The sequence below is a fragment of the Symphodus melops genome, assembly GCF_947650265.1.
Source record: "Symphodus melops genome assembly, chromosome: 1".
In the NCBI taxonomy this organism is placed as follows: Eukaryota; Metazoa; Chordata; class Actinopteri; order Labriformes; family Labridae; genus Symphodus; species Symphodus melops.
Window position 1 is genome coordinate 19,470,163 of NC_136691.1, and position 27,623 is coordinate 19,497,785.

Below are 27,623 nucleotides of genomic sequence, written 5' to 3' on the forward strand. Positions count from 1 at the left end.
TACTTAGTTGGTTATTCAAGTCAAGTATCACCCTACTGATGACCAACATCGTGACCTTGCTCCAGGGCCAAGAGCAGGTTTGAGCATAAAGTATAGAGGAATTGTTTGATGGTGTGTTTAAAGTTTTCTGGGGAGGATTGATTGTTTTAGGATTGTCCTGCATGTATCTCAGGGACGCTCAAAGGCCCGGACGATTTGAGTGTCGCCCACTCCATTCACATTAAGCCAAAGAGGATTTTCACGCTCACTGTGATTAAACACAAACTCCTCGACACTGTCACTGGACCTTTTCGAGCATTGATTATCTGCTGAGACAAAAAGTCAAATCTCTATGATGTGTTTCATCTGGGGACATCGTCCAATATGTGAGCAGAAGAGAGCAACGTTCACACTCTTGTCACAGTGTCTTGGTTAAACCGCCCGACATGCACTGCTATACGTACGAAAAACTTAGTTTACAAAGACCTGGAGTGCAGTATGACTGTAAAAACACGAGGGGGAAAGGCCTGCTTTGACTAAGCACTTGTGCAACAAGAAATGTCACTTCATGCCGCACACCTGGTGTGGAGCCAGAAGTTATTCACCCCTCAGTCGGCTTCATTTAATTCATGTTAACAGGACGCTTAGAGGCATGAAACAATTTTACAAGATAAAGAAGGAAGAGAGCGGGCGTGAGTCAGCAAACTGAACACGTTTCTTTATTTCATTCTCAAAGGGTCTGTGGTTGTGATAAGCTTCAGGTGTCAATGTGGTTAACTGTGTAACAGTGAGGGGAGAGTTTTGCTGAATCAGCCTTCAGCTCTCTTAGAGGGCTTAATATCAAAGCCTCAATGCTTTTCTTTCCCTCAACATGTTTCAGTGCTGTTGTCTGAATCTTGAAATGGGCTTCGTATCTTGACCACAGTGTCACATGAATGAATGTTGGTAGGAAATATGGGCAAGAACATGTTTCTGCTGAGGTGTAAATCCCAGGCAGCAACCTCCTGTGTTGAAAAATGAAGCAAATGTGGAAGTCCAACATCCTGCAGTGTCCAAGTGTCCACTTGAGGCTGGCTGAAAGAGCCCTGAAGGTCCCATACACAACCCAGGCAATAAACGCTCTCAGCCTGTCGTTACAGTGAGTCAGCATTTCTAGCATGGCGGCTGCTGCCAGTGAGCCTCCGGAGCCCCTCTGCAGTAACAGATGGGTGTCATCACTCAGGCTTCATCCATTGATATTTACAGTCTATATGGTAAATGTGAAGGCCTGTGACAGAGTGACAGATTTAAAATAGCTTTTCAGCTGGTTGACATGTTTATTTTAACTACAGCTGTTAACTGATGTTTTTGTTTTTGTCTCTCTGTTGCCCTCAGGAGTCAGCCAAAGGTGAGTATTTAAATGAACCCTGAGTTGACCTATCATCTAAATTTAAGTCATACAGTTCACAATGTACAATACATGTTGAATCCATTGGGGTTTTTTTCCATCAGGTTTTTGCCTTTGACCACTGCTTCTGGTCAATAGACGAATCTGAAAAAGACAAGTTTGCAGGTTAGTGCCTTGCTACAGTCACACTGTGTTTTGTGCTCTGCCTGAAGTAGTGCATGCTCTCTTTTTGGCGAGCGTGTCACTGCTTGGTGACTGGTTTCTTCCACCTTATCACATGCCAAAGTGTTTTCTGACATTCTGAACTATTTAAGGAGTCAAAGTGAGGGAGAGCCCAGGGGGCAGGATCAGGAGTTATACCCTCTTTTATTGCAGTGGCATAGAACAAAAATCATTGCCAAAGGAGCTTCTTGACAGTGTAAGGGTTATTTTAGTTTGGCAGCCTGCGTCAGATAAATTGAATCAGAACAAAGTGTCCAGCATGTCTATTCTGGGCTGTTAGCCCTCTGTGAATGTCTCTCCCTTAGGCAGCCCCCCTCCCTGCTTTGTGACTAAAGCTGTTTCTTTTCTTGTTATTTGAGGTTTTAAAAACGTGTGTTTTCTGAAATCTGTGCAGGTCAGGATGTAGTATTTCAGTGCCTTGGGGAAAGTCTGCTGGACAACGCCTTCATGGGATACAATGCATGCATCTTTGCTTATGGACAAACAGGTAACATTAAAAGCTTACAAACTATGAGTCCTTGGTAATCACTCATTAGACATAACATTATCATTGTGTATTCTCCCAGAATATTACATTTAGAAAAATACTGTTCTTTTTCTATTTCGGTTTTGAGTGTCTTTTCAGAGTATGCTGTGCAAATTCATTCAACCTTTATTTATACTCAAGAGATCATTGCAGGTCAGCCCTCATTTACAGTGACATCGAGTCATTACAGAATCAGTTTAATGACAGACACAAAATCAAGAAGAGGAACAAAAGCCTACTCAAATCTAGGAAGCTGATACAATTAAAAAGAAGTAAACTAGAGTGTCTTAACAAGAATTAAAAAACACAATGCAATAAATCAAACACACTGATGTACAGTTACACAGAGGGTACTAGGTTTAATTGACCTTTAATTGTTTTCCATCAAAGTGTTAAAATCCTGAATAATGAAACGATAAAGACACGTTTCTGAAGTGGCTGCATGGATCTAACTCAGTTTAACCAAACAGCTCTGCTAAGTGATTGAATGAATGCTTTACATATGTTACCATATGTCAAAGTACGCTGTACGCTCCTTTGATTGGCGAAACAGTTCCCTCTACGCAGTGTGCTCATTGGCAGGGCGAGTCAAAGCATGTTACTCGGCTATCTATTATATTGTTTGGTAATGTGCCTTTTCTCGAGCAGAGCTCAACAGTTTGGGTCAAGAAGTCAAAATCCTGTTAGTTTTGATTATTCGCCCTGATGTCATAACCATCCAAAGGGAGAGTGTCCTCGAGCTTCCTGTGTGTGAAACGATGCTATACGCTCCTGTAGAGGATCATAGAGTGTCTCCACGACATTTCTGATTTTTGGAGGTGGCTGTTACCATGGCAATGTTTCCCGTTCCTCTGACAGTTTTGCTAGCAAGCTAGCTAGCTAGCTAGCTCTAGCTAACATGACATGTACTAATAACCTTGTTATGCAGCAGTAAAAGTATTTTTTATATTCACACCACAGAAACTACAGACCTCGTGTTAACAGTATAAACACTAAAGTTAGTTAAGAAGAGAAATGAGGGGTCACTGGAGGAAAGTGAAGGCTTCAGTATAGCGACATCTACTGGATCAAACATTCAAACATTCATCCTTTAAGATAAAGAGAGAATTTGACTGTTTTTTTTTTCATGTGAAATATAAGCAGCTTATAACGCTTTATTCACTGTTCTGTGTTTACAGTCTGAGTTAGCTTTTTAAAAATGAATCTGATTTCTCTTACATTACTTGTTTGTATTTTCTGCTGGATGTGTTTCTCAATGATCCGTCACTGTGCACCTCCAGGCTCTGGGAAGTCGTACACCATGATGGGTTCTGCAGAGCACCCTGGTTTGATCCCTCGACTCTGCAGCTCCCTGTTCAGCAGGACGGTAAAGGAAGCGAGGGAAGGAGAGAGCTTTACCGTGGAGGTCTCCTACATGGAGATTTACAACGAGAAGGTCCGAGACCTGCTGGACCCTAAAGGGTAAGGTAACTGGGCCACGGAGTCACATGAAGCCCAGACTTTGATAAGCCTACCTGTACGTTGTATTTGTTTGCTCTGAATGGGAGGGAACATGGCTGTCCATTTTACTTCCTCATATTTTCATTGGAGAAGGACGGTGTAAGACTAAAGAAATTAAAAGGCGTCTTCATCTCTCTGTAGAAATCGACAAACACTGAGAGTGAGAGAGCACAAAGTCTTTGGGCCTTATGTTGATGGCCTCTCTCGCCTGGCTGTGGCGAGCTATAAGGTATATGAACTTTATTTAATATATGCCTCATACCTCTGCATTGCCAAGGGAAACAAGGAATTTCATAAAGTATGGGATTAGTCAAGACATTTTTGTTTGTTTTTGTGACGACTGTGTCTCTGACAGGACATCGAGTCCCTGATGTCAGAGGGAAATAAATCTCGCACTGTGGCAGCCACAAATATGAATGAAGAGAGCAGCAGATCCCACGCTGTGTTCAACATCATCCTCACACACACTCTCATGGACCTCCAGTCTGGGGTAAGACGCATCAAGCACACACGCTAAACTGCTGACAGGATCACAAGCCTTTTTTTCTGAGACGCCCTCTTTTTTCATTTGTCCCGTGTGAAATAATCTGTGGGTGGCTTTTGGTGATATTTTCTGATAAATCTAAAAACAAATGGGACTATCAGACTATTCCGGGGCAGATGTGGGTCAGTGGTTGGTGTGGGGTTCGATCCCAAAGCTACACGTCCGATGTGTCCTAGGACGAGACACTTATGGTGCGTTTGATTTCATCTCTAATGTTGGAAATTCCAAGTTCCTGGTCTGATACATCATCAGAAACGCCACCCTGTAATCAGAATTTCGACTTAGACCCTTAAGTAGTCCGTTTTAAACATTGAATCTGTAGTTATTGTATTTATCAGCAACTCATTCCTCTTTTAGTCTAAATAAATGAATCACACTGAAAGCATCAGGCAACTTCTATCCAAAGACAATGTTGTCATGTTACTTTAACTGTCCCGTAGTGTGTTGTTATCGCCTGGTGTTAGAGAAACAAAACAAAAGTACTCCTAGAGGCGTCCATGTTGCTCGTCACACTTGCAACTAGAGCGCTGTTAGATTGGCTGTGATGTCATTCCCAATTCCCGGCTCCGAGACCCGAGGTAAATGGAATGCACTATTAAACCCCAAGTTGCTTCAGCTGCTTGGTCAGCAGTGTGTGAATGTGTCGGAGTGACCTCCAGTGAAAAAGGGCTAAACGAGCTCAAATCCATTTACCATTCAATGTTCTCACTTCCTTGTTTGCACCTTTACTCAACTACAAATGTGTTCTGTAAATGACTTTAGATCCAGTATTAAACCAATGTATGGCTGCATTTGAAAGATGTTGACTGCTGTGTCCTGTATGTTTCTGCATGTCGCTGTGTGTGTGTGTTTCAGACGAGTGGGGAGAAGGTGAGCAAACTGAGCCTGGTGGATCTGGCTGGCAGCGAGCGAGCAGCGAAGACCGGAGCAGCAGGAGAGAGGCTGAAAGAAGGGAGCAACATCAACAAGTGAGTCAACAAGAAGAGCAATAAGGCTGAACAGTAAGACCCTCTGTGATCCAGAGCAGAATGAAGCGACCAAACAGCAGATCATCCAAGGAGATTGTGTTTCACTTTTCATCTGGATGGACTTTGTGATGTCATTACTGCCTTTTTGAGGCCTTTTTATCTGATTAGCTTATCTTAATGCAGGAAAGTTTCCTCTCTCCTCAGTCTGATACTAACACTACAGCAATAAGTCAGCTTGTTTTGGATCTTATCTATTATGGTTACAGTGATGGCCTGATGATTTATCACTTTCTGTGTGATTCTATCACCATAAACACTTTCCGCTCTACGATAATTGCTTCCGCCTTGATTCCCTGTATGATCCTGTTTCTGTGTCCCCTCAAGGTCTCTCAGCACTCTGGGTTTAGTCATCTCGGCGCTGGCTGACCAGGGAAAGAACAGGAACAAGTTTGTTCCCTACAGAGACTCTGTGCTCACCTGGCTGCTTAAGGTACTAAACAAAAGAAAATAACAAACCTTGTTCATAGTGGGTCCACCTGCAGCAAACCGTAGATACCTGTGTCTCGTCAGCAACACGTCCCTGATGTGTCATTTTTAAGGATTTCAGATAACTGTTTAATGTAGTAACAGTGTTAAATGTAATTTTTTAAACCTTCCTGAAATCTATTTTATGTCATTATTACTGCCATTGTTACTACTGTCTCTATTAATATTATCAGTAGCAATATTTTTTTTATTGCTGTTATGGTTGTGAGAACTGTCATTTTATTATTAATAGATTTATTTGTTATTTATTTATTTATTATTTATTACTATTATTTTTTGTATTATTTATTTTTTTACTTGTACGGTCTTGCATCACTCGTAAAAAATCAAAACAATCAAAATGCTTTATATATTCCAGATTCACGTTAAATGTTGCGAACAGCTATCTGCAGCTGAAGCTAATAAAGATAATTTAGTATTTGTTTATTTATCACTCCTCATATTGTTATCACAACATCAAAAATGTTGTTGCAAATCAAATTTCTCTCTAAAGATAAAATAGACTTAAAGTAAAAAATAATTGACTATTGATCGTAAGATGTTAATGACTTCAGGTTCTGATGATGTATTAGAGCGACGCATGGAGCACAGTCGTAAGTCGTGTGCACACCGGCAGCTCTTTCAGGGGACACGTCCCAACTGGAAGCTAACTCAAATAACCCTGCAACTCTGAGCAGAGCTGGTGAATCAGAGGGAAATGGACAGGTGTGGAGGGGGGCCTTAAAGAGACAGCAGCTGAAACAAACTGTTAAAGTCACAGGCTTAACACCAGGATCAGATAAAAAGCTCTACATCTCACAACGTTACTCAACAGGTGTGCCAGACTGAAATGAAGTGTCAGATTCTTTTCACAGTAACTGTTTTTGAGCGTTGGCGTTGTCGCTTGTCTAAAATCAGTGTTTTTGTTTTGTACCCACAGGACAGCTTGGGAGGGAATAGCCGCACAGCCATGGTCGCCACCATCAGCCCTTCTGCAGACAACTATGACGAGACACTGTCCACCCTGCGTTACGCTGACAGGGCCAAGAGCATCGTCAACCACGCCGTGGTCAACGAAGACCCTAATGCTCGGATTATCCGAGAGCTCAGAGAAGAAGTGGAGAAACTGAGGGAGCAGCTTACTGAAGCTGAGGTACGGATCACTTTGGCCGGCTGTTGGACTTGTTGTAACTGTTGATTATTGTACAGATCATGGTGATCTTTGGAGAGTGTAATGAGTCTTCTGTCACTCAGTCAATGAAGGCTCCAGAGCTGAAGGAGCGGCTGGAGGAGTCGGAGAAACTGATCCAAGAAATGACCGTCTCCTGGGAGGAGAAACTAAGAAAGACAGAGGCTATTGCTCAGGTAACAAATACTCTTTATAACCGTCATAATGAATCAACTTGAACATTATTAATAGTTCTTGTTTGTCAGTTTCTTGCGCTCTAATGAGCACACATAAGCCCCGTTTTCACCAAGCAGTCCGCTTCAGTTTGGTACAGTTCAGTACACATTTATTAGTGTTTCTACTCTCAGACGTAGAACATGATAGCTGAGCCGTACCATCCTACTTTTTTTGCTATCCTCCTGTTGGGCAGCCAAGCGTACCGCTCTGATCCTTAGGGTGTGTCTGTGGAGGTAGACACTGAATGATTGATGATTGACAAATATCCCGTGTATTTCAAAAGCGTTATTTACAAGCTGATAGATAGATAGATAGATAGATAGATAGATAGATAGATAGATAGATAGATAGATAGATAGGTAAGTAGATTATTTTAAAACATTATTGGTTCAGCTCCGTCCATTTGCACGCTGACACTTATTTTATTCTAAAAGATGAAGAGAAAAAAAAAAGCCCAAATCAAACTGCCCATGTTAAAAATCAACTGTTTGTTGTAGGAGCGTCAGAGGCAGCTGGAAAACCTGGGCATTTCCCTGCAGTCCTCCGGAATCCGAGTGGTGGAGGACAAGTGTTTCCTCGTCAACCTGAATGCTGATCCGGCCCTCAACGAGCTGCTGGTCTACTACCTGAAGGTACCTGGACACACACATGAAGACGTCTGCTGTCTGAATTACGTGTGAACCATTCTCGCCTCTTTGTCCAGGACCACACGCGCGTCGGCTCAGCCAATTCGCAGGACATCCAGCTTTGTGGAATGGCCATCCAAGCCGAACACTGTGTCATTGACATCAGCGAGAGCAGTGGCGTGGAGCTCAGTCCTCACAGGAACGCTCGGTGTGTACTTCTTTCAACGACGCTCCTCATTGACAGCTGCGGATCTTACTGAAGAGAGGTCTAAAGGGTTAAACCTGAAGCAGCACAGCTCTGATTAAACACATTTAAAGCTGTTGCAGCTGTGTTCCTGTTTGCATGCGGTACAAACATTTACAATTACTCTATGAGGTCATCGCTTTTTTAAACGCCCTTCAATCAGTCAGTCAGTCCTCCCTCTCATGTCTGCCACTCCAGCTACATGTAAACAGGAGAGCATCACCTCTTTGCTCGCCTCCCCTCACTGGCTCCATGTAAATTTGAGAATTCACTTTAAATGTCATTACTAGTCTTTAAGTCCCTCCATGGTTAAACCCCCTCTTATCTATCAGAGCGTTTGATCCCTTCCACCCCAGGACGAGTTCTCAGGTCCTCTGAGCTCCAGAGACGACACGCAGAGACTGCTCAGAGTGAAAGTGCGTCTGTGAAGTCAGTTATCTTATCAGAGGCGCTGTGAGCTCACAACTCCAAACACTTTCCCCCCGCAGCCTTTGAAACTCAAACTAATCTAATTTTGATTTAAAAAGATGTCTTTGCAGTTGTGTTTTTGTGTTCAGTGCTTTCATGTTGAGGCTGTTTTAAACACACTATACAGATCAACTTGACTTGACAATATCTCAACATCAGCACACCCTCTTCTATTAAATGCAATCATTAAATCATTAGGAAGGTGTCACATCTTACAGGACTTGAATGAACACTGTGGTCTCCTGGGCTTTCCCAAACGTAGCTTCCTAAAACAAATCTGTGAAGATGTAGAAGATATGAAGCGGTTCATTTTTTGGCTTCTTGTATTAGCAGTGTGCTCTCTCGCTCTTATTTTGTTGAAATCTTTTTTTTTTTTTCTTCCCCACCTGTAGAACTTGTGTAAACGGCGCTGCAGTCACCAGTCCAGTCCAGCTTCATCACGGTGACAGAATCCTTTGGGGGAACAACCACTTCTTCAGGTGTGTGCATCAGTTAGACCAGTGGTGTCCAAACTTTGGTTCTTGCGGGTCAGAATCGTTGTGTTAGAATCACTCGCGGGCCACAGGTTTTGTTTTATAAATAATATTGTAAGGAACTTTATGTATTTTGACCTTTACAAAAATAATGTAAAAACACAATAATTAATTGCTGTGAGAAACGTTTTTGTGGTAATGTTTTTTGAAAAAATAGTCGGCTTTGTAGATCAGAATTAAAAGAGGAAATAACTTACCGGTACTTCTTTATTTCTTTTTTATTAGTTTTTTTCAGAATCAAGTCTGTAACGTGGTTATTCTTTTTAAAAGCTTTTTGTATTTAGCTCAGGTTATTAAATGGTTAAACAAGAGTCTGCTTTTTGCAAACATGATTCAAAGTTTCTTTTCATAGTTAACAAGAAATGTGGAAAATAGTCAAAGCTGTTAGAAAAGAAAGGAAAAAAACATTTTCCATTTGATGAATATCTTTCAGCCCTTGCAAACATGAAAAAGAAAAATAACAAAATATGCCATCTGAATGAGACCTCAGGTTAAAATCTTCAGATTCTTCAAAGTCAAAGTTGGGGGCTGCAAAATTTCCCTTCAAGGGCTGCAAATGGCCCCCGGGCCGCACATTGGACACCCCTGAGTTACACGTTTCTCTTCTACTGTCATCTGTAATCATCATCATGTTTTTCCTCCCACCTGCTGACATGCACACACACACACACACACACACACACACACACACACACAGGATAAACCTGCCCAGGTACATGGTCCAAGCAGCAGGAGAAGATGAAGAGGGCGGAGCTGCAGTGAAGACGTGTTTGAGCACGGAGCAGCTGGAGGTGGACTTTGATGCATCCAGCGATGTGTCGAGCGAGCTCAGCTTCAGCTATGAGTTTGCCCAGGCTGAAGTCATGATTAAAGGCATGGGCAACAACGGTGAGTCCGTCTGAAAGACTGATGATAAAAGGAAGTTTGTTAGTATGGTACAGAAAAAAGATGTGTTTTAGACGGGAGGTTTTATTAGAGCAGGTTTAATGGGAGCAGATGTGAACCTGAAGACACAGCTTTGTTTAGCTTGTTTACTTGTTCAGTATTTAGAAACTAACTACCGTAAATTCCGTACTATTGAGCGCACCTGGATATAAGCCGCACCGGCTAAAAATAAGTAAATAAATGTATTTGTACATATATAAGCCGCACTTGATTATAAGCCGCAGGTGTCCACGCTATAACAAGAGCTATTTACACAGACGTAGGCTACCGGTAACATCCGCAAATACTGTAGCGTCCGTACGGACGTTAAAGGACGACGAGAGCGTTCAAATAATAATTTTTAATAACCCGATCACTGTCGGCCGTGACCACGCCGTTTACAGCAGAGAGCAACACATAACTTGCCGTAACAATCCAACTCTCTCCCCCAGCGTTCTCTCATACAGCCACTCAACACGTTCTCGCTGGTGCATTCACTGACTCTCCACATAATCGGAATTATGAACACATTATCAACTACTGATTTTACAACATGAACCGTTACAATACGAAGCCTAGCCGACGGTGTCTGTAACACGGCTGATGAAAAAGATGACCGTAATATATTTCACAAGAAAAAGTCCATCCATTCACTGCCTCAGAATGACTTCATTACTCACTTCCTCAGTCTCTGTTGTCGCTGTCAGTGTCATCTTAACGTGCGTGCATGAAGCGCAAAATGACTGATATTAAGATCCGACGTGACGAAGTCAAATGTTTTTGCGGCAGAAGCTCATTGTCCCCCATAAAAAATCCATGCATTAGCCGCACCGGAGTAGAAGCCGCAGTGCTCGAAGTGTGAGAAAAAAGTAGCGGCTTATAGTCCGGAATTTACGGTAACAAGGAGCCAAGCCAGAAAATGAACCCTGGAAAACTGTCCCAACCCTTTAAAGGGCAAGTGACTATTTTTGATCATTTCCACAAACATGACATATGGCCAGCCTTCTGCACCTCAGTAAGGTCGAGAAGCATGTGATCCTCACTCAGCCGGCACTGATCCTGCTATTGTAGCATTTGAACCAAATGTGGTAACTTTGTCAATGTTTAATACACTTACAATTTTTGAAAAATGTTATAACAGAAATAAAGTTCTGTTGTGTCCCTGAATGACACTATGAGGTTGAATGTTTGTGTTTCAATGAGCGCCCTGTAAAGGGTTAAATGTTTTCAGTGAAAGACGCAGACTTGACAGCCATGCTAGCAGCTCAAGTTGCTTTGAAACAATTACACACCTTTATATTTATATCTAGATGGTAATGTAGGCCGGCATGCTTCATTACAATGACACAGCCAACGTGCCATCTTCAGCACACGCTCAAAGATTATGTTCACGACCGTTTCCTCAGACCCCTTGCAGTCGGTGTTACAGACCCTGGAGAGGCAGCATGAGGAGGAGAAGCGCTGCGCCCTGGAACGACAGAGACTGATGTATGAACAGGAGCTGCAGCAGCTCCGCCGGCGGCTCACTCCTGAGAAACCCTCCCACCTGCTGGAGCCATCAGGCCTGCTGCCCAGCGGATCTGCTGCTGGAACTTCAGTCGTCTCCCACAAACGCATGCGGCGCTGGAGTGAAGACAGGTGAACTATGCTCAGAAACGTCTGCTGATCCCTGTCCAGTTAAAGGTTTACAAAGAGGCTGAAAAGAAGAAGTTGCATTTGTGTTTGTCGTTCAGAGAAGCATTGATGACTCGCAGCCTGAGGCGCCTGAAGGAGCAGATAGTGCGGGCCAACCTGCTGGCACAGGAGGCGGGCTTCATAGCAGAGGAGCTCAACAAGAGAACAGAGTACTTGGTCACTCTGCAGATACCTGCTGCCAACCTGAACGCCAACAGAAAGGTGTGTGTGTGTGTGTGTGTGTGTGTGTGTGTGTGTTTTGAATAAAAGCTTTTTTTCCAGAAACACTCACATTATTACAAAGAACAAGCTGTTGAATCAATCTCTTTTGACTGATTGTTCTAGTAAGGTGTTTGTGTGAAGCAGGCTAAATTATCTACAGGATTCAATTCAATTAAAAAAATAAATAAAAATCAAATAAAAGAAACTGTATTTGTCCCCGGGGGTCAATTCAAAGGCACACAGAGCAGTAAATGAACGATCTCAGTGGTTAGTGCGTGTGTCCCCCATACATGGAGGTTATAGTCCTCAACGCAGGCGGCCCAGGTTTGACTCCAGCCTCTGGCTCCTTTCCCGCATGTCAATCCCCACTCTCTCTCTCTGTTTTCTCTGTCCACTGTCCTATCTCTCCAATAAAGGCACAAAAAGCCCAAAAATAAATCTTTGAATAAAAAACAAATAATGAATTAGTTTTTCTCCGCTCTTCTTGGCAGCGTGACGTAGTACTGAGTGAGCCGGCCATCCAGGTTCGTCGTAAAGGTAAAGGCAAGCAGATCTGGGCTATGGAAAAGATGGAGAACAGGCTGGTGGACATGAGGGAGCTCTACCAGGAGTGGAAGGACTTTGACGAAGAGAACCCTGTGAGTAGAGAAAGATGAATGTGTTTGATAAGTCAGGTGGTACGTAAATCTGTTTGTGTTGATTTAAATTATTATGTATCACAACATCTCATTCATTAAATGTTCACTAAAGGGACCAAGGTTAGGCACAGTTAAATTAAAGACTACGCAGATAGAGCACCAGGGAACATTTACTGAACTTTTTTAATAATTGTAATTTTAGATGTTGACCAGGAATTAGTTTGGATTTCATCTTCTTATCTCTCCCTTCTTTTACCTTTTTCCCACCACCCCAGGTGATGCGGTCCTATTTTAAACGTGCCGACCCGTTTTTTGACGAGCAGGAGAACCACAGTCTGATCGGTGTGGCTAACGTCTTCCTGGCCTGTCTGTGCTATGACGTCAAGCTGCAGTACGCGGTGCCCATCATTAACCAAAGGGGAGAGGTAGGAGCCTGTGATCAGTCTGAAACTTATAAAAAAACACCTCCCATCGAAGAGTAAGAAGAATGTAAGCAGCTCTTTTTGTAGCTTCCTATGTGAGCCTATTTTCTTTCATCGACTGTTGATACAGAGAGTCATCGTCTCATTAGACTTTGCCTCTCTGTAATTGTTCCGATCAGCAGCTGCTAAAGTTGACCACCTGAGCAGCAAACAGACAAAGCCGTTGATCATTGTGGAGCATTTAGCAGCTTAAGAGCAAAGTTCCTTTAAAGAAATGGGCGAGAGCTCAGAGAGAGGGAATATTTGACTTATTCCTCTGGTGATTGGAAACAACATCTGTATTATTCAAGCAGCATACCTTCACTTATGAAAAATGAAGTCAATGCAGGGCAGAATCCTGCAGTCTGTCCATGGTCCGCTTGAGGCTGGCTGCTCGAGCCCTCACACACACACCGCAGGCTAAAAGGCAGCATACATCCACATGTCTACAGCCTGGTATAAAAAAAACAAAATAGGTCTGATTAGTTATTGTCACACACAAGTGATGTTTGAATTAATTACAAAAAGAAAAGTCAATAATTATGAACAAATTACCAGTTGTGCCAACAAACCCTCAGTTATCTTTTTGTGGTTTTCACAGAGGGGATTTATTTCACGTCTGTTTGCCTCATTAAACGTAGTAATCAGGCCGCTGTTTATCTTCAGTGTCGTCGCATAATATCAGGACATATCTGTAGGTTTATTAGATTTTCTGTTAACCAGACTTCAGTCCATGTTTGTGGACTCATTGTGTGTTTGTTTGCATATTTATCAGATTGCAGGTCGGCTGCATGTGGAGGTGTGGCGGGGCACAGAGGGCTCTGAGGAGGGGGCTCCAAGGCAGTCTGACGCCCCGCAAAGCAACACAGACGGAGATTCGCCGGAGCGCAGGCTGAACTGTGTGGTGAGAACACGTACACAGTATGACCAGACTCCTGTAAAAACCTCCTTTCAGACACTGCTGCACCTGGCAACATAAAAGCCGCTGTGCAGCTGTAGGTCTACTCTATCTAATGTGAACAATCTCATTTTAACTGTGTTTCCTGAAAGGTTGTGTTAGTGCCTTTTATTATAGAGATAGGACAGGGGGAGCGAGAGAGAGAGAGGGGAAAGAAGCCACGCAGGATTGAACCCGGGCCGCCCGCCTGAGGAGCACAGCCTCCATGCACGAGGCGTGCACTAACCACGAGGCTACCGACACTTTAAAAGGGCTAATTTTTAATTGTACAGGTTTAATTTGCTCGATGTAGGTATTTCTTTTAGTCTTTATTCGGGTTAATAAAAACATGTTTAGGTTTATTGTGATATCTAATGTTGAGATTTTGTACACAGAGAGCACAGTTCAGCGTGTGAGCATATCTGGCCAGTAAAGCTGGTTGTGATATGGGGTGTTGTTAGATGTAACAAATGTTTCATGTCAGGTGTAAGCTGCAGCTGGATGCTTTAAATTTCCCTCGAGATCATGAAAATATCTTATCTGAAAAACCAAAGGCCTGTTTCTCTGTGTGTCACCTTTTTTCCCCCATTGCTATGGCAACCGTTGTGTAGGAAGCTAATATATATTCAGATTCTGTTTCCTCGGTACCTGACGGACACACTAACAGAAACAGTGCTGACATGTGATCAAGTCTTGATCTCTCTTAAGTCACGAGGTTTATTCATTTCTCTCCTCGTCTCACTTCCAGGTGAAAATCCTCCAGGCCAGCGGTCTGCCTCGTCACCTGTCCAACTTTGTTTTCTGTCAGTATCACTTCTGGGGTCAGGAAGAGGCAGTGTTCATCCCCCCAGAGGTTTCACCATGCACCCCTTCCTCCACTTCCAAAGACCCTCAGTGCACTGTGGTCTTCGACAGCTCCCAAGTAAGATTTCTAGTATTTAACAGACACCCCACCCCTTCATCTATTTATACACTTTTAATGAGTGTATTGATATCTGTTAGTTATGGTGTTGTTGTCAGATTGTGACATTATTATTTTTCTACCGTACAATGAGCCGTTCAGGTCAGTCATAACTGTGCTGTAGGAATAGAGGATTAAACATCTGGTGATTGTTGGTATTGGAACTTTCTGAAATCCCTTGGTTGTCGCTCACTTTCCAGGAGCTGTCAGTGTCGGTGTCTGAGGATTTCGTGGAGTTTCTGAACGATGGCGCTGTGGCTATCGAGGTTTACGGCCACAAGCAGGCCAACCATCGCCGGAACCTGGCACTGTGGGACCTGGGAGTGATTCAAGCCAAGACCCGATCCCTCCGAGAAAGGTGGAGTGACGCAAATATGCATGGTGCAAGCAAGCACAGCTCTTCCAGAGAGGGGGCGTGGTCAGACACAGCTCATTTACATATTTAAAGCTACGGACACAGAAACGGCCTGTTCTGATCAGAACTTAACAGAGAGGTATATAGACCTGATGGAATACAGGATCAGAGTGAGGGAACTTCACAGACATGGGTTCGGGAGCTCTGAGGAGAAAATGTGACATGCAGTCCATGGTGTGTCTCCCACATGGCCTTTATATCATCTTCTTTTCAAACCTTGTGTGCTTTCATTGCACATAATACTAATAATACACGACAGTCCAGTCACAGTCTTCGCCCTGATTTCACTTACTCAGATATCTCTGTTAAAATGTTGGCCGACACCAGCAGGTGCTGAACCATTGTTATGAATGAGAGATTGGTGATGTGTGCCCATGCTGTGCCTGAAGGTGGAGTGAGGTGACCCGTCGGCTGGAGTTGTGGGTGCAGCTGCTGGAGCTGAACGAGGCAGGAGAGTTTACAACAGTGGAGGTTCAACCTGCTAAAGACGTGCGCACCGGAGGAATCTTCCAACTCCGACAGGTATCCTAATACTAATGGCCGTCACAGTGAACTGATGAACCTAACTTTAAACCAGCTCGAAAAGTGTTCAGTTCTGCTTTCTTTTATGAATCAGAAACAAATCTACAGCAGCTACCCAAAGTTTTATTCTCTCATGTACATGTCTACTTCCAGGGTCAGTCCCGTCGGGTTCGGGTAGAGGTCCGTCCAGTATCAGACTCGGGCACAATGCCCCTTATTGTAGCCTCCATCCTCTCGGTGTCCATTGGAGACGTGAAGGTCCGACAGACGCGCCACACCAAAGGCACTGAAACACACCAGGTGAGGAGGAAATAAAACTTCCTTTTGTTCGCTGGCTCAATACGTGTGACAAACTTTATTAGTTGTAGCACTGTGGCCATCGACTGCCTGACCTTTAAATTTGTTTCCCTCTCATTTTATATTCCAGGGTGATGATGAAGACATGGACAGCTACCAGGTTAGTCAATGATCAGCAGGGACGATGCATAGGGTGATGTTTTTTATTACTAAGATATCTGAGATCGGCCGTATTTATCCTGTGTCAACAGTGAAAAATGTTGCAACATATGTATCTTATCTTCTTTGTGTGGTTTGACTTCAACCACCCCCACAACGCAACGCTGGATGAGTCCAGGCAGCTTGTGTGGGGCTGAGAATATCACTGAGAAATGTGTTGAATCAGTGTGTGTGTGTGTGTGTGTGTGTGTGTGTGTGTGTAGGAAGTCGACCTAGAGAGGATGAGAGAACAGTGGCTCGACATTCTCACTCAGAGACAAGAATATCTGGACCAGCAACTCCAGAAGATCGTCTCTAAACCAGGTGAAGCAACACTTTATCACTGTGTTTGAAATCCCTTCTTCATTCAGTCGACCTGGAGATGTTTCTGTAGACGTCTTTGGAGTCACAATACCTGCTGCACACCGACCACTCTCCTTTTGTTCTGACTTTTCTTTGCACCGTAATGTATCACAGTATTTATCACTAAATTAGTGAGCATTGGTTTCAAACTACCGTACTACTCACAATGCATTGTGGGATACTGAGGCCACTGTATAGGGTATAATAATTCCCTTCGTAGTGTGCTATATCGAGAGTGGAGGTGTGATTGTATATGAACACCTGATGACGATGACATTATGTACTTTATGATCATACATTGTAGTAATAAATCCCCAAAGAAAACAATCCCGTTGTTTACATGTAAACAAAAATCTGGATGTGTTTGTCCTGGATCTCTGTGGTCGTGTTTGCTCACCTTTTTCCTGCGTCTGTAGATAAGTCGGAGGACGACGTGGAGAGGGAGTCCCAGCTGTTGGAGTGTCGCCTCACACTCACCGAGGAACGCAACGCTGTCCTGGTGCCGTCAGCCGGCAGTGGCATCCCTGGAGCGCCAGTCGAGAGGTACGCGTTTCATTTTTCATTCCTTTGACTATTTCATTATTGAATGAAAATGAAAGGCTTCCTGTTCACACTGAGCTACCTCAAATTGCTGTACCTGTGGAGAAAAATCAACAATGCAAATTATGCAAAATGTATCTTCTGCACCTCACAACTATTTATTTGACTTCTTTTAGCAGCTTGATATTTTCTGTTTGGAGTGAACACATGGGTAAAAGTAGCAATAAAGGAAATGAAAGCCTGAATTTGGGCTCAACTTGGAACAGTTAAAAGATTAAAAAGCTGCTTTTATGCACACATATAAACCCCAAAACATATGAAACATTTCACTTGTAATCCAAAGTGTTTTAATTTAAACATCAATAAGTCAGTGTCCTACTTAAAGTCCAGTTGTTTTCAGTGTATAAAGGACTAGGTGTTTGGTCAGTGTGCCTCATGCTGCTGTTTCTCCACAGAGTACCTGTCCCCGGTATGGAGACGCACATCCCCGTCCTGTTCTTGGATCTCAGTGGTACGTTCTTCTTAAGCCACGTGTTCATATATTTGGCAAACCTTGTGCTGTCGTCATCCTCACTTTCAACTGCTGAATTAATTACAACACGATTTGTTTTTATCCATCCAGCGGATGATTTCCAGTCCAGTCTTTCTGCCCCCTTGGCTGGAGGTTTGGATGCATTACTCAGTGGAGAGGAGGAGGACGACTTCTTTGACCTTCATATTGTCAAACACTACGAGCCGGAGGTTAAAATCCCAAACATATTAACTACTCAAACAGATGGAGGGAATGTTTTTAGATCGGATCTTTTCACATCGTTAATGTGTCCCAGGTGAAGGTGGAGGCTTCTTGGGACGCAACAATCCACGACTGCCCCCAGCTGAGTCGCGTCACGCCAGCTGACCAGAGAGTGTACCTGACAGTCAGCACGGTGGTGCAGCTGAGCCACCCGGCACACATGCAGCTGTTGCTCAGGAAACGCATCTGTGTCAATGTCAGTGGGAGACAGGTGAGGCATCGGGTAGTAACAAGTGGACAGAATGACGCGTTTGTTGACTTCATGAAAAAAAAAAGCTGATTTGCACTCGATAGCGTACGAAGATTTGAAATCATGTGGCTGTGTGTTTGTTTGGCAGGGTTTTGCTCAGAGTCTGCTGAAGAGGATGTCTCAGCGCAGCACCATCCCCGGCTCTGGAGTCACCTTTGAAATAGTGTCGAACAACCCAGGCGTGAGTGTTGAACCAAGTTATTAACAAAGAGACAGTGTGTTAAAGAACACATATTATCCTCCTTTTCTAACAACTTTAAATAAGTCTCCCTAAAACATGTGTGAAGTGTCCACTCTGATCATGTCCATAAACCTCTTTATTTCCTGATCAGAACAGGCTGTTTCTGTGTCTGTAGCTTTAAATGCAAATGAGCTGTGTTCAAAGTGTGGGATGATGCCCTTTGTGATGTCACAGAGGTCATGTTTTACCACATCTCTACTCGTAGAGCTTATTAGAAAAATGCAGAGGTTTTTTTAGGTCGAGTAAAATCAGTTACAGCTGAACTCGCTTCAATCATTGCAACACCTGTTGGTTTGCTGTTTGCCTGGTAAGAGGAGGAGCAAGGGGGAAAACAGCTGTTTGAGGGTCCCTTAAACAGCCGCCTACCCTCTCTAGTCTAAACAAATACAGACTGTTTTGGACCAGAATCAAAACTTAGGACGACATACTGGTTGGATTATGTAAGCAGTCCTGTGACAGGCGTGAACATTTAAATACTGGAAACACTACGTGTCTTCACACTGTACATTGTGATTCCTCGCTCACACAGGACATCCATGGTCCAGAGGACAGGGAGATGCTGGCCAGGCTGGCTGCCAGCACTGAGGACGACCAGTCAACTGACAGTGAGGAAGCCATTGAGAAATATCTGCGCAGCGTGCTGGCTGTGGAGAACATCCTCACGTTGGACAGGCTCAGACAGGTCAGGAAATAAATCCATGAAAACCAGAGTGAGGAATGTTGTCTGTAGATTTCACCTTTTAAACATCTAAAATGTGTGTGTGTCGGTGTCCATGTAGGAGGTGGCCGTGAAGGAGCAGCTCGCAGTCAGAGGGAAATCTCCCAGACGCTGCCTGAGCTCTCCAAACATCAACCGGGTGAGAGAATCAAGTGTGACAAACAAACCCAGTATAAGCTAGACTCTATCTGATAGTGATGTTTAGAGAAGCTTTGGGCTCTGACTAAGACATAGTCAGTTCAGGCTGTGGTTCCCAAACTTTTTTTGCCAGGCCCCCCCTTGAACATAAAAATGGCTTTGGGCCCCCCCACACGTTAACAAATACATTTTGTGTGTATACAAAAAATACTGACAAAAACATATTTTTGCAGTCGAATATCTGTCTATATTTTTTTTAATTTATCTGAGATTTACCAAAACAGAAAAAGAATGTCAGCATGGATGTGTAAAGATTAAACTTCAATCAAAAATATCAAGCCAATTCTTAAGTAGCAATAGACTGGTGTAGTATTGACATATTTTTGTAGGCCAACCCAAAAAAATGGCGCCGGTGGTTTCTACGAAAATTGGAAATGGGACTTTTGCATTGGATTTATTATTTATTTATATATTGTGTTTTGGATCATTGCAGAAAATAAGCTCTGTGTCAAACACACGTTTCTGAAGCGTTGTTGTTTTGTTCAGCGGGATAATCTTTACAGATGAACATCATTTATATGAAGTTTGAAGAGTTAATGCAGCCGAGAGAAGTAAAAAGCTAACGTTATGCTCTAGCGAACTACACCGCGGTCGGTTTGTAATGACGTCACGACTGTTATGCTTCATCGATCTAATCATCGGATTTGACAAGCTAGCTAAACGTTAGCTTAATAAGTTGTTTATTAACCTTATATTTGCAGGAACACTGAAAAACATGACTAGAGGCTGTAAGGAGGATTAGGGAGAGAGTTCCCAGCGTGATGACGTTTAATGTCTGCAACAACCACTGTAGTTTCAGTTAGCTACTCGTTAGCAACCGCCATTTAAAGTTCGAGTAAAAACTTTAAAATTCACAAGTGGGGTCTTAGGTAACGTAGTTTAGCTCGTCTAACAAAACATCAACATCTCTTCATCTTGTGTTAACCACAGACCTTATTTCAGGCGTCTAAACACAAACCCATTCAAAATCCCCATTGACTTTTAGAGGTTAGAACCACGGCGCTAAAATGCTAACTCACTTCCTGGTTTTAGGACTCAAAACTACACCAGTCTATAAAGAGTGTAACTGTAACATTCAACTGAACACATGGCACTTTTTTTTCTTAATGCCAGCATTTTGTTTCAGGTGTTTTTAATGAGTAGAGAACGTTTGCAAGTTGAACTCTTTCAACTTTTCAGAAAGGCGATGTTGACGTCACCGGCGCTCTTTTTTTAAAATGAATGATATTCCCTGTTCGCCTCCTATGGATCACGTCCTGCACTCACATCCTCCTCGCTCCGTGTCTCCTGGGGCAAAAAAAGATCTCAAATATAAAAGATGCAGTAAAAAGTAACAGAGTCGTGTCGGTCATACAGCGGCATTTGTCAACAAACTGTTGTCATAGAAAATCGCTTCATGCAAACACTCCTGAGCGTACAGACAGCGCCTTACTGCCCAGAAAACAACTCCAGGTGGACATGGGGCTTCACATAAGTATACAACAAACATCCGTAGAGAATTCTTTGGAGTTTTTCTTCTTCGATTTTTCCCCCAAAACTTTTCTCACCCAGAACACAAAGAACTGTGTCCATGTTTCATCTTTGGTGTGTTTCTCAGGGTTTACTCTGACATCTCTCTGTATCATGGAGCTGTCTTCTTTATTCAGTGGATCTATTATTTCTAGAGGCAGAAACACTCTGCACATCACTGACATGAACTCATCACTTTCTAACCCGGCTCTCTCCTCCTTACAAGACAATCTATGATATTTGGCTTCTTATATGTTGGGCTTCAGTTTGTGTTTTTTTCAAACTTGTCTTACTAACATCCTGGCTTTAACCCTTTAACCTTCACCAGCTATCAGCCAGCAGTCTGGACCTCTACTCCTCTTGTCATAAGCTCAGTGACTTCAAGGTGAGAGGCATGATATATGTGTACTAAACTGCTTATTTATACTTCCTTCTTGATAATGTCTTTGGCCTTGTGTTCATCTTGTTTTATGCCAGCTTCTCATTTTAAAAAACATTTTTTAATGAGGAGAGAGCGTTTGCAGCTTCAGGCCGCCACTTCGCCTTTTTGTATTTGGCTGCAACAAGTGCTTTGTGTTAAAAATCCTTCAACTTTCAGGAAGGTCTGAGCGAGGAGGGTCGTGCCCTGTACCCACATGCTCCTCGCTCCGTGTCAGAACAAAGTAGGAGGGCAAGCATCCTCCGCTTGGTGCTGAGTGAAGGCGGAAATACAAAACGGCTAAAAGCAGCGGAGCAGTGCCGCTCACACATTGGCCGTTTAAAGAAAGCATGCACATGCAAACGCTTCAATCCAAGCACGTCGCAGCACACAGCCAGCACTTTACTGCCCGAAGAATAAAAACATCTCGGTGGACACAGGGCCTCAGGGCCTTGAAAGCTCGCAGTTTGCAGGTTTAAACAATCTGGTCACCTTCTGGGTCTCTTCTCCTCTATGCAGGGCTGGGACAGCCACCAGGACCTTTCTGTGGGGCCTTCTTTGGCAAGACGCACATTGCCAAGCTCCATATCCCAGAACCTGAACCTGAACCCAGAGACAGGTATGACCAACATGGTTTATATTTCTCTTTCACCTGCATCCTCCTCCGTCACCTCCATCCGTGGATTCAGGCTTTACTGCGTCTTATCTCCCTCCAGTGAAGGCTGCTCCCAAGCCTGTGAAGTCCCTGCTTCCTGGTGGGAAGGAAGATCTCAAAGAGCAGACAGCCGTCCATCAGCAGGTACTTTGAGTATAAGCTCAGACTCTGCTCACTATCTTATCCGGGAGTGTGTATCGCGCATCACTGCAGCATAAATAGCATCAGCAGCTTCATCAGCAGTTACACCTGTTTTTGGTTTCCATAGAAACAGAGCTCTTGTGGATGCAAACACAAAAATAAATAGTGTCTAAATAAAAAAAATTATAATTGCCTCAGTACTCCAGGGGAGATGTTTTTAGAAGTCTGTAAAAATAGAGGCGATAAAACTAAGTTAAAAACAGGTTTGTTTTGTATGGACCTTAATGTTTCAGAGCTCTTTGAATTATTCAACACATAAATGCATTACCGTATTTATATTTTATTTGAGCTTCCATAAGGTGAGAATAAAAAGTAGTTCTCAGTGTCTGGCTCAGATTAAACATCATTAGTGTTGTCTTTGTGCGTTTCTGTGTGGTCGTGATGACCTCCCTGACATTTCAATCTCTGATCTGGTGCTTTGCATTGTGGGAAGTAGGACACAAAGAGAGACTGGTCTGATGCACACTGTGCAATTTTTTCCTCAATCAGTACACTTTCAGTGGTTTTGGCATACAGCGGATCTCACATTTGTTCACATCCTGCTTCCTGCATTTTGGTGAAATACGTACTAATCAGAAGGGTTTAGAAAACAGGCCGTGTGTGTAGAGCAGGGCTGATTAGGACCAGAGGATCCTCCTGGGCCCCCCTCCCTTTAACACCTCATCTTCCACTGATCTCCAGTCACGCACCATCACCATTTGACTGATAAACAGCTCGAGGCATGCAGGGAAGCTAATCAGGAAAATCATGTGACGTGTTTAGCTGGAGTGGAAAAACCATCAGGCGGTTCTGTTACATTGATTGAAGCTCTCGAATTGGAGCCTCAATCCACCCTGCTTGGCAAGTATGAGGAAGTTGTTGATCATCAATCTGATCTGTCGTAGTTCTGATCTGTGCAGTGGACAGATACAGAATATATACAGTATATAAGCCATGACCTCACACACGTGTTGTTATTGGTCTAAAACCTTTTCTTGAACTGTTCTGTAGATATTTCTTGCAGCCAAACTTGAGACCTGACTGAGAGCTTAAACACTCGACGTGACTTGAGATTTTAGGTTTGTGACAGTAAAATCTAGAGACACTAATCATTGAAGCCAGTTATACAAAAACAAAGACGGAGGTTTAAGTTATATAACATGTTAAAAACTGTATAAGGATCCACACTAAAGGTAACATACAACCTTGTTTCAATCCCAGAGCGACAGGCTTGGGTCATGGCCGGCATTTTCCTCTGATTAAACGTTTTTATAGTGAACATAGAGCGAAGAATGAGATGATCATTTTGAAAAATGAAATAAAGGGACAAGTTCATAGACACAAAAAATGTCCAGACTTGGTCCTCACCGGGACTTGAACATCCCTAATCATCACTTCAAGCACACAATAAAATAAAGCGGTTTAAATTGGACTCGTCTCCTGGTTGAACCCGTCTGAACAATGACACGGAGTCTCTCAAGATGCATCTTGAAAGCTGCTTGACGACCCTTTGCTGTGAATGTACAGATTTCAGCTCGTTGTACTTAAATGTGACTGACGTACCCTTCCTCTTGCAGAGTCTGCCTCACATCGTGGTGCAGTCAGCCAGCGTTGAAGAGGGTTTGAGTCAACATACACACCCAGTAAGTCCCTGAACGCTCTACTCCTGTGTGTAGAGAAATGGATGGTGCTGCTGTGGATCAGTGGTAGAGTTGGTCGTCTCACATGTCCGATGTGTCCTCGGGCAAGGCACTTAACCCCAAGTTGCCCTCGCTGTTTTGGTGGTAGTGTATGAACGGGATTAGCAACCTTACACAGCAGCCTCTGCCATCACTGTCATTGTGTAGGTGTGACATGTAGTGCAAAAGTGTTTTGAGTAGTCAGACGACTAGAAAAGAGCTGAAGAAGCTCAAGTCCATTTACCATAGAGGACGGAGAGATGGATAACAAAGAAAGGTAAAGATTCACAGATGGTGATATAACTGACTTATTTGAGACATGCCGATAAATGTCTTATGTGAAGTGGTCACTTGTAATGAGGAGACCAAAAGATCCTCCGCAGCTTCCAGCAGTCGGGAGTTTTGAAGTGTTTTTGTGCACATTGTTTTGGCATTTAGATCCCTCACACTCGTTTGTTTACTTTCACAGCTTTATCAGCATTCAGTCGTTTATTCCTCGAGAAAAGCTCGAACAAACTGACTTTATTTCACATGGCTAGCTGACAGAGACAGTTGAGAACTAGCTTTTGAACGTAGTGTCTTGCATTTTCAACTCTGGTCTAAATAGTCACAAGTACTGTTTTTGTTGTCATGGTTTCCCTCTAGGTTCCCATTGAGGAAATCCTCCCTCCTGATGTGTATGCAGAGAGTCTCAGGTCGTTTCCCCTCCCACCCCCGATCATCCCAGAGATGGAAGAGTCCACCCCGAGCCCTGTTAGCGAAACATCAAGCGGCTACATCTCCACAAGCATATCCACTGCCACTTTATCAGACGTCTATACACTCAGCTGGGACCTTCCTCCGTCTTCTGGCTTTGAGGCTGTTCCAGACGAAGAGGAAGAGGAAACCAAAGGCTCACAGTCTCTGCTGGTTTCAGACTATGAGCCAGCCGAAGAGACGACTGAATCGCTGCCAACAGAACCACAGGATAATCTGTCAGATATAAACTGGAGTCAGCAAGAACCACATGAGTCCCTTTCTGACCAGTTGAAGGAGCAAAGGGAGTCAATTTCGTCTGCAGAATCAGACTTGTCGAGCCAGACCGAGCTGAAGCAAGACTCTATAACCGACCACACTGGATTAGAAGGAATGGACAGTTTAGACCTGCTTAACCCTTATCCTTTGAAAACGAAAGATGAAACAGACCAAGAAATGTCTACAGACCACTCACAAGCAGAAACTCCACTAACAGAAGAACTCCAACGAGCAACCACAGACAAAACAGAAACTGAACTGCCAGTCCACTATGAAACCTCGACGTCTCCACAGGAAAGTCAAGACCTTTCTGAAACGATCGTCCCACAGCAACCTGACGACGACCAAAAAACCCTGGACAGCATTCAACAGCCAGCTCTGAACACGGTCCCTGATGTGTCTCAAGTCTTGGTTCCAGCTGCTCCCCTGTCCGGAGATCTTGACCCTCCAGCTTCTTCTGAGGAACAAGCCGTTCCTCCTGAGGACTTGAACCCAAATCCCACATCCACCCTGACGTCTTCATCAACCACCGAAGAATCTCAGGAAGACCCACCTGCCAGTTTATCTACGAAGGCTACCGCAGATCCTTCTCTGTCCACTGTTAAGCCATCAAACCCAGATCTTTCAGCCTCAAACCCCTTCAAGATCCAGAAAGTGAAGTCTTCAGATCTCAAGTCTTTTCAAGGAATTGTGGGTGAGGAGGAGGACGCGACACTTCAGATGGCTCAGAACAGCAGCCACGGCGGGGGAGTTAGCTTGTCTGTGCCGATGGAAAACCTGGAGATTATTTCCGATTCGGAGGAAGGAGATGCAGCAGCTAACGCTATTCTTCCCGATTGGTTGAAAGAAGGGGAGTTTGTTACCGTGGGGACCAATAAAAGCGGAACCATCCGTTATGTTGGACCCACTGATTTTGCAAAGGGTACCTGGGTTGGAGTGGAACTGGAAGTACCAGCAGGTGAGTAAACCAGCCGCCCCTGTTTGTTTCTTTCTCTTTATATTTTCTGGAGCCTTAAACGGGACAGATGTGAAGAAACAGGAGAGTTCGGGGACAGTTAAGGGGATGCCTTTTACATGCCTAAAATGACTGTATTGCATTCTTCACATACACCAACACTTTGTATCTCAGACAAACCTTTCTTCATCTGTCTTCAGGAAAGAATGATGGCTCAGTTGGTGGCAAGCACTACTTCCACTGTAACCCTGGTTATGGCGTGCTGGTGAGGCCAAGCAGGCTCAGCCGGGGTGGTGTGAAGCGTCGTCGCAAACAGCAGAAGCGTCACAGTGCCAACTTGTCTGGATCGAGCCCCAACCTGGCAGTCCTCACCGCTCTAGCTAAAGGTGAAGGGGGCGGGGCAACAACCGGCCGCAGCAAGGGAGATGACCGCAAGTCGTGGAACACTTGAGAGGGTCATTGGACGCCCAATGGCTAATTTGTGGAAACTTCCCCCGCTTGTCCGTTGCCCGCATGTAGCAGCTGGTTGGTGATATAATATTGTGAGCTGTTAGAAAGAGATTTAAGAGGCTGGTCTGCTACAGGCTTCACTGTATCTCCTCCACTACTGTAAGATCGGACTCCAAGAAATAAGTATTCAACCATTTCACCATTGGACTGGGAGCCATTTGATTGTTAAACATTCATCTCCTCTCGAGTGTGTTGATGCCTTCCCAGTATATTTTGTGAAATAAATCAAGTAATATTTAATGTTTTATTAGAAAATGTTTACCATTTTAGTTTTGTTAATTTCTATCTAACTGATTGATTTTTTTATGGGCATCAGTCAAAAACAATTAAAGGATAATCAGCACATTTTTTACTTTATGTTGTTAGTGCCAGCGGAAAGTATGTTTGCAAAATTTGATATTCATGTTAAGTTCACTGGATTACTCATCACTGTGAGAGCCTGCAGGTGACACTGCACCTTCTTTCACGTGCTCATATCACTACTGTATTACGTGCAGCTGCTGGTTGGATCAACCTCCTAGTATTGTAAATTCAATGTACCTGTTGGTCTTGTGAAAGTGTGAGGTCGTTTGGGTCCAGTGCCTTGAAATGTTTCTCCTTAAAAGTGCCTTCGTGAAAGTCCACCAAAGATTGTGCAGCTGGGGTTTGAAATGTTTTAACTGAAGCTTTTTTTGCAGAAACGTGCACAGCTTTCCCCAAGTAATGCTTTGTCTCCAGTTGTGTGACAAGATCATTTAGAGGTGGCGTCTTTTCAAAGAACAGTGATGTGGCAGTTTTTTTGGACTCAGATTTTTTTTTTTACTAGCAGGTGATTGGCTCTTCCTGTGTATGGGAACTTGTTGATTTGTGTGATAAGGATTCTTGAGGGATTGTGTTGGTTGTAATGAATTAAAGTATTGCCATGTGTCTGGTAAAAAAAGATTTTATACTTTTTGCATTCAAGTTGTTTTAATTCAAGTTTTGAATGCTTATTTATTTAAACATGAAATTGAAAATGAACTTTATGTATTGTTAAATAAATATCATTTTGCTCACATCAACCAATGTGTGATTAATCCTAAAAGTCCAATATGTAAGATATCTACGAACTAAAATGATTGTACTCTATCATCAGACATTAAGGAAACATGCTGCGTCTCTGAACAGCAAGTATGTCCTTCTAAGTTTAGATTCTGGTCCTGAGTTGTCTGTTTTTGTTGAGACCACAGAAGGTAGGCAGCGGTAAGGCACCCCCAGGACAAACAAGCAAACTGGTTCAGATATATCCGATTCTATCCCACTTACAAACCGTCAGTATTTTTCCAAGAAGATCCATGCTCAAACTAAGATAAATGTCTTAATGCTTTTGAAACATTGAGGTCGAGATTGGCACAGTGCAGGTTAAACACTGAAGCTTCAGTGTCATGCCAGTCTGTGTACCCATT

General features: G+C 43.4%; 1 protein-coding gene across 2 annotated transcripts in view; it reads left to right on the forward strand.

Annotated features, from left to right (window-relative positions):
• The window catches only part of LOC306830011 (kinesin-like protein KIF13B), a 32,729-nt gene extending 5,490 nt beyond the window's left edge, over nt 1-27,239 (forward strand). Inside the window, exons 5-42 of one of the 2 annotated variants that reach the window (XM_079353227.1) lie at nt 1,354-1,366; nt 1,471-1,531; nt 1,983-2,075; nt 3,395-3,575; nt 3,756-3,843; nt 3,970-4,104; nt 5,014-5,126; nt 5,511-5,616; nt 6,592-6,804; nt 6,906-7,016; nt 7,554-7,688; nt 7,760-7,890; nt 8,787-8,873; nt 9,625-9,815; nt 11,258-11,489; nt 11,585-11,747; nt 12,239-12,385; nt 12,661-12,810; nt 13,622-13,750; nt 14,532-14,705; nt 14,945-15,102; nt 15,549-15,681; nt 15,835-15,981; nt 16,109-16,138; nt 16,401-16,500; nt 16,956-17,082; nt 17,535-17,590; nt 17,702-17,820; nt 17,907-18,083; nt 18,211-18,303; nt 18,893-19,045; nt 19,143-19,220; nt 21,117-21,173; nt 21,726-21,825; nt 21,923-22,005; nt 23,619-23,684; nt 24,366-25,692; nt 25,890-27,239. In XM_079353227.1, coding sequence (XP_079209353.1) covers nt 1,354-1,366; nt 1,471-1,531; nt 1,983-2,075; nt 3,395-3,575; nt 3,756-3,843; nt 3,970-4,104; nt 5,014-5,126; nt 5,511-5,616; nt 6,592-6,804; nt 6,906-7,016; nt 7,554-7,688; nt 7,760-7,890; nt 8,787-8,873; nt 9,625-9,815; nt 11,258-11,489; nt 11,585-11,747; nt 12,239-12,385; nt 12,661-12,810; nt 13,622-13,750; nt 14,532-14,705; nt 14,945-15,102; nt 15,549-15,681; nt 15,835-15,981; nt 16,109-16,138; nt 16,401-16,500; nt 16,956-17,082; nt 17,535-17,590; nt 17,702-17,820; nt 17,907-18,083; nt 18,211-18,303; nt 18,893-19,045; nt 19,143-19,220; nt 21,117-21,173; nt 21,726-21,825; nt 21,923-22,005; nt 23,619-23,684; nt 24,366-25,692; nt 25,890-26,140 — 5,908 coding nt within the window. In that variant the 3' untranslated portion in view covers nt 26,141-27,239. The remainder of the gene's footprint in view (nt 1-1,353; nt 1,367-1,470; nt 1,532-1,982; nt 2,076-3,394; nt 3,576-3,755; nt 3,844-3,969; nt 4,105-5,013; nt 5,127-5,510; nt 5,617-6,591; nt 6,805-6,905; nt 7,017-7,553; nt 7,689-7,759; nt 7,891-8,786; nt 8,874-9,624; nt 9,816-11,257; nt 11,490-11,584; nt 11,748-12,238; nt 12,386-12,660; nt 12,811-13,621; nt 13,751-14,531; nt 14,706-14,944; nt 15,103-15,548; nt 15,682-15,834; nt 15,982-16,108; nt 16,139-16,400; nt 16,501-16,955; nt 17,083-17,534; nt 17,591-17,701; nt 17,821-17,906; nt 18,084-18,210; nt 18,304-18,892; nt 19,046-19,142; nt 19,221-21,116; nt 21,174-21,725; nt 21,826-21,922; nt 22,006-23,618; nt 23,685-24,365; nt 25,693-25,889) is intronic. The other variant, XM_079353228.1, reaches the window with a different exon arrangement.
• The last annotated feature ends 384 nt before the right edge of the window (nt 27,240-27,623 follow it).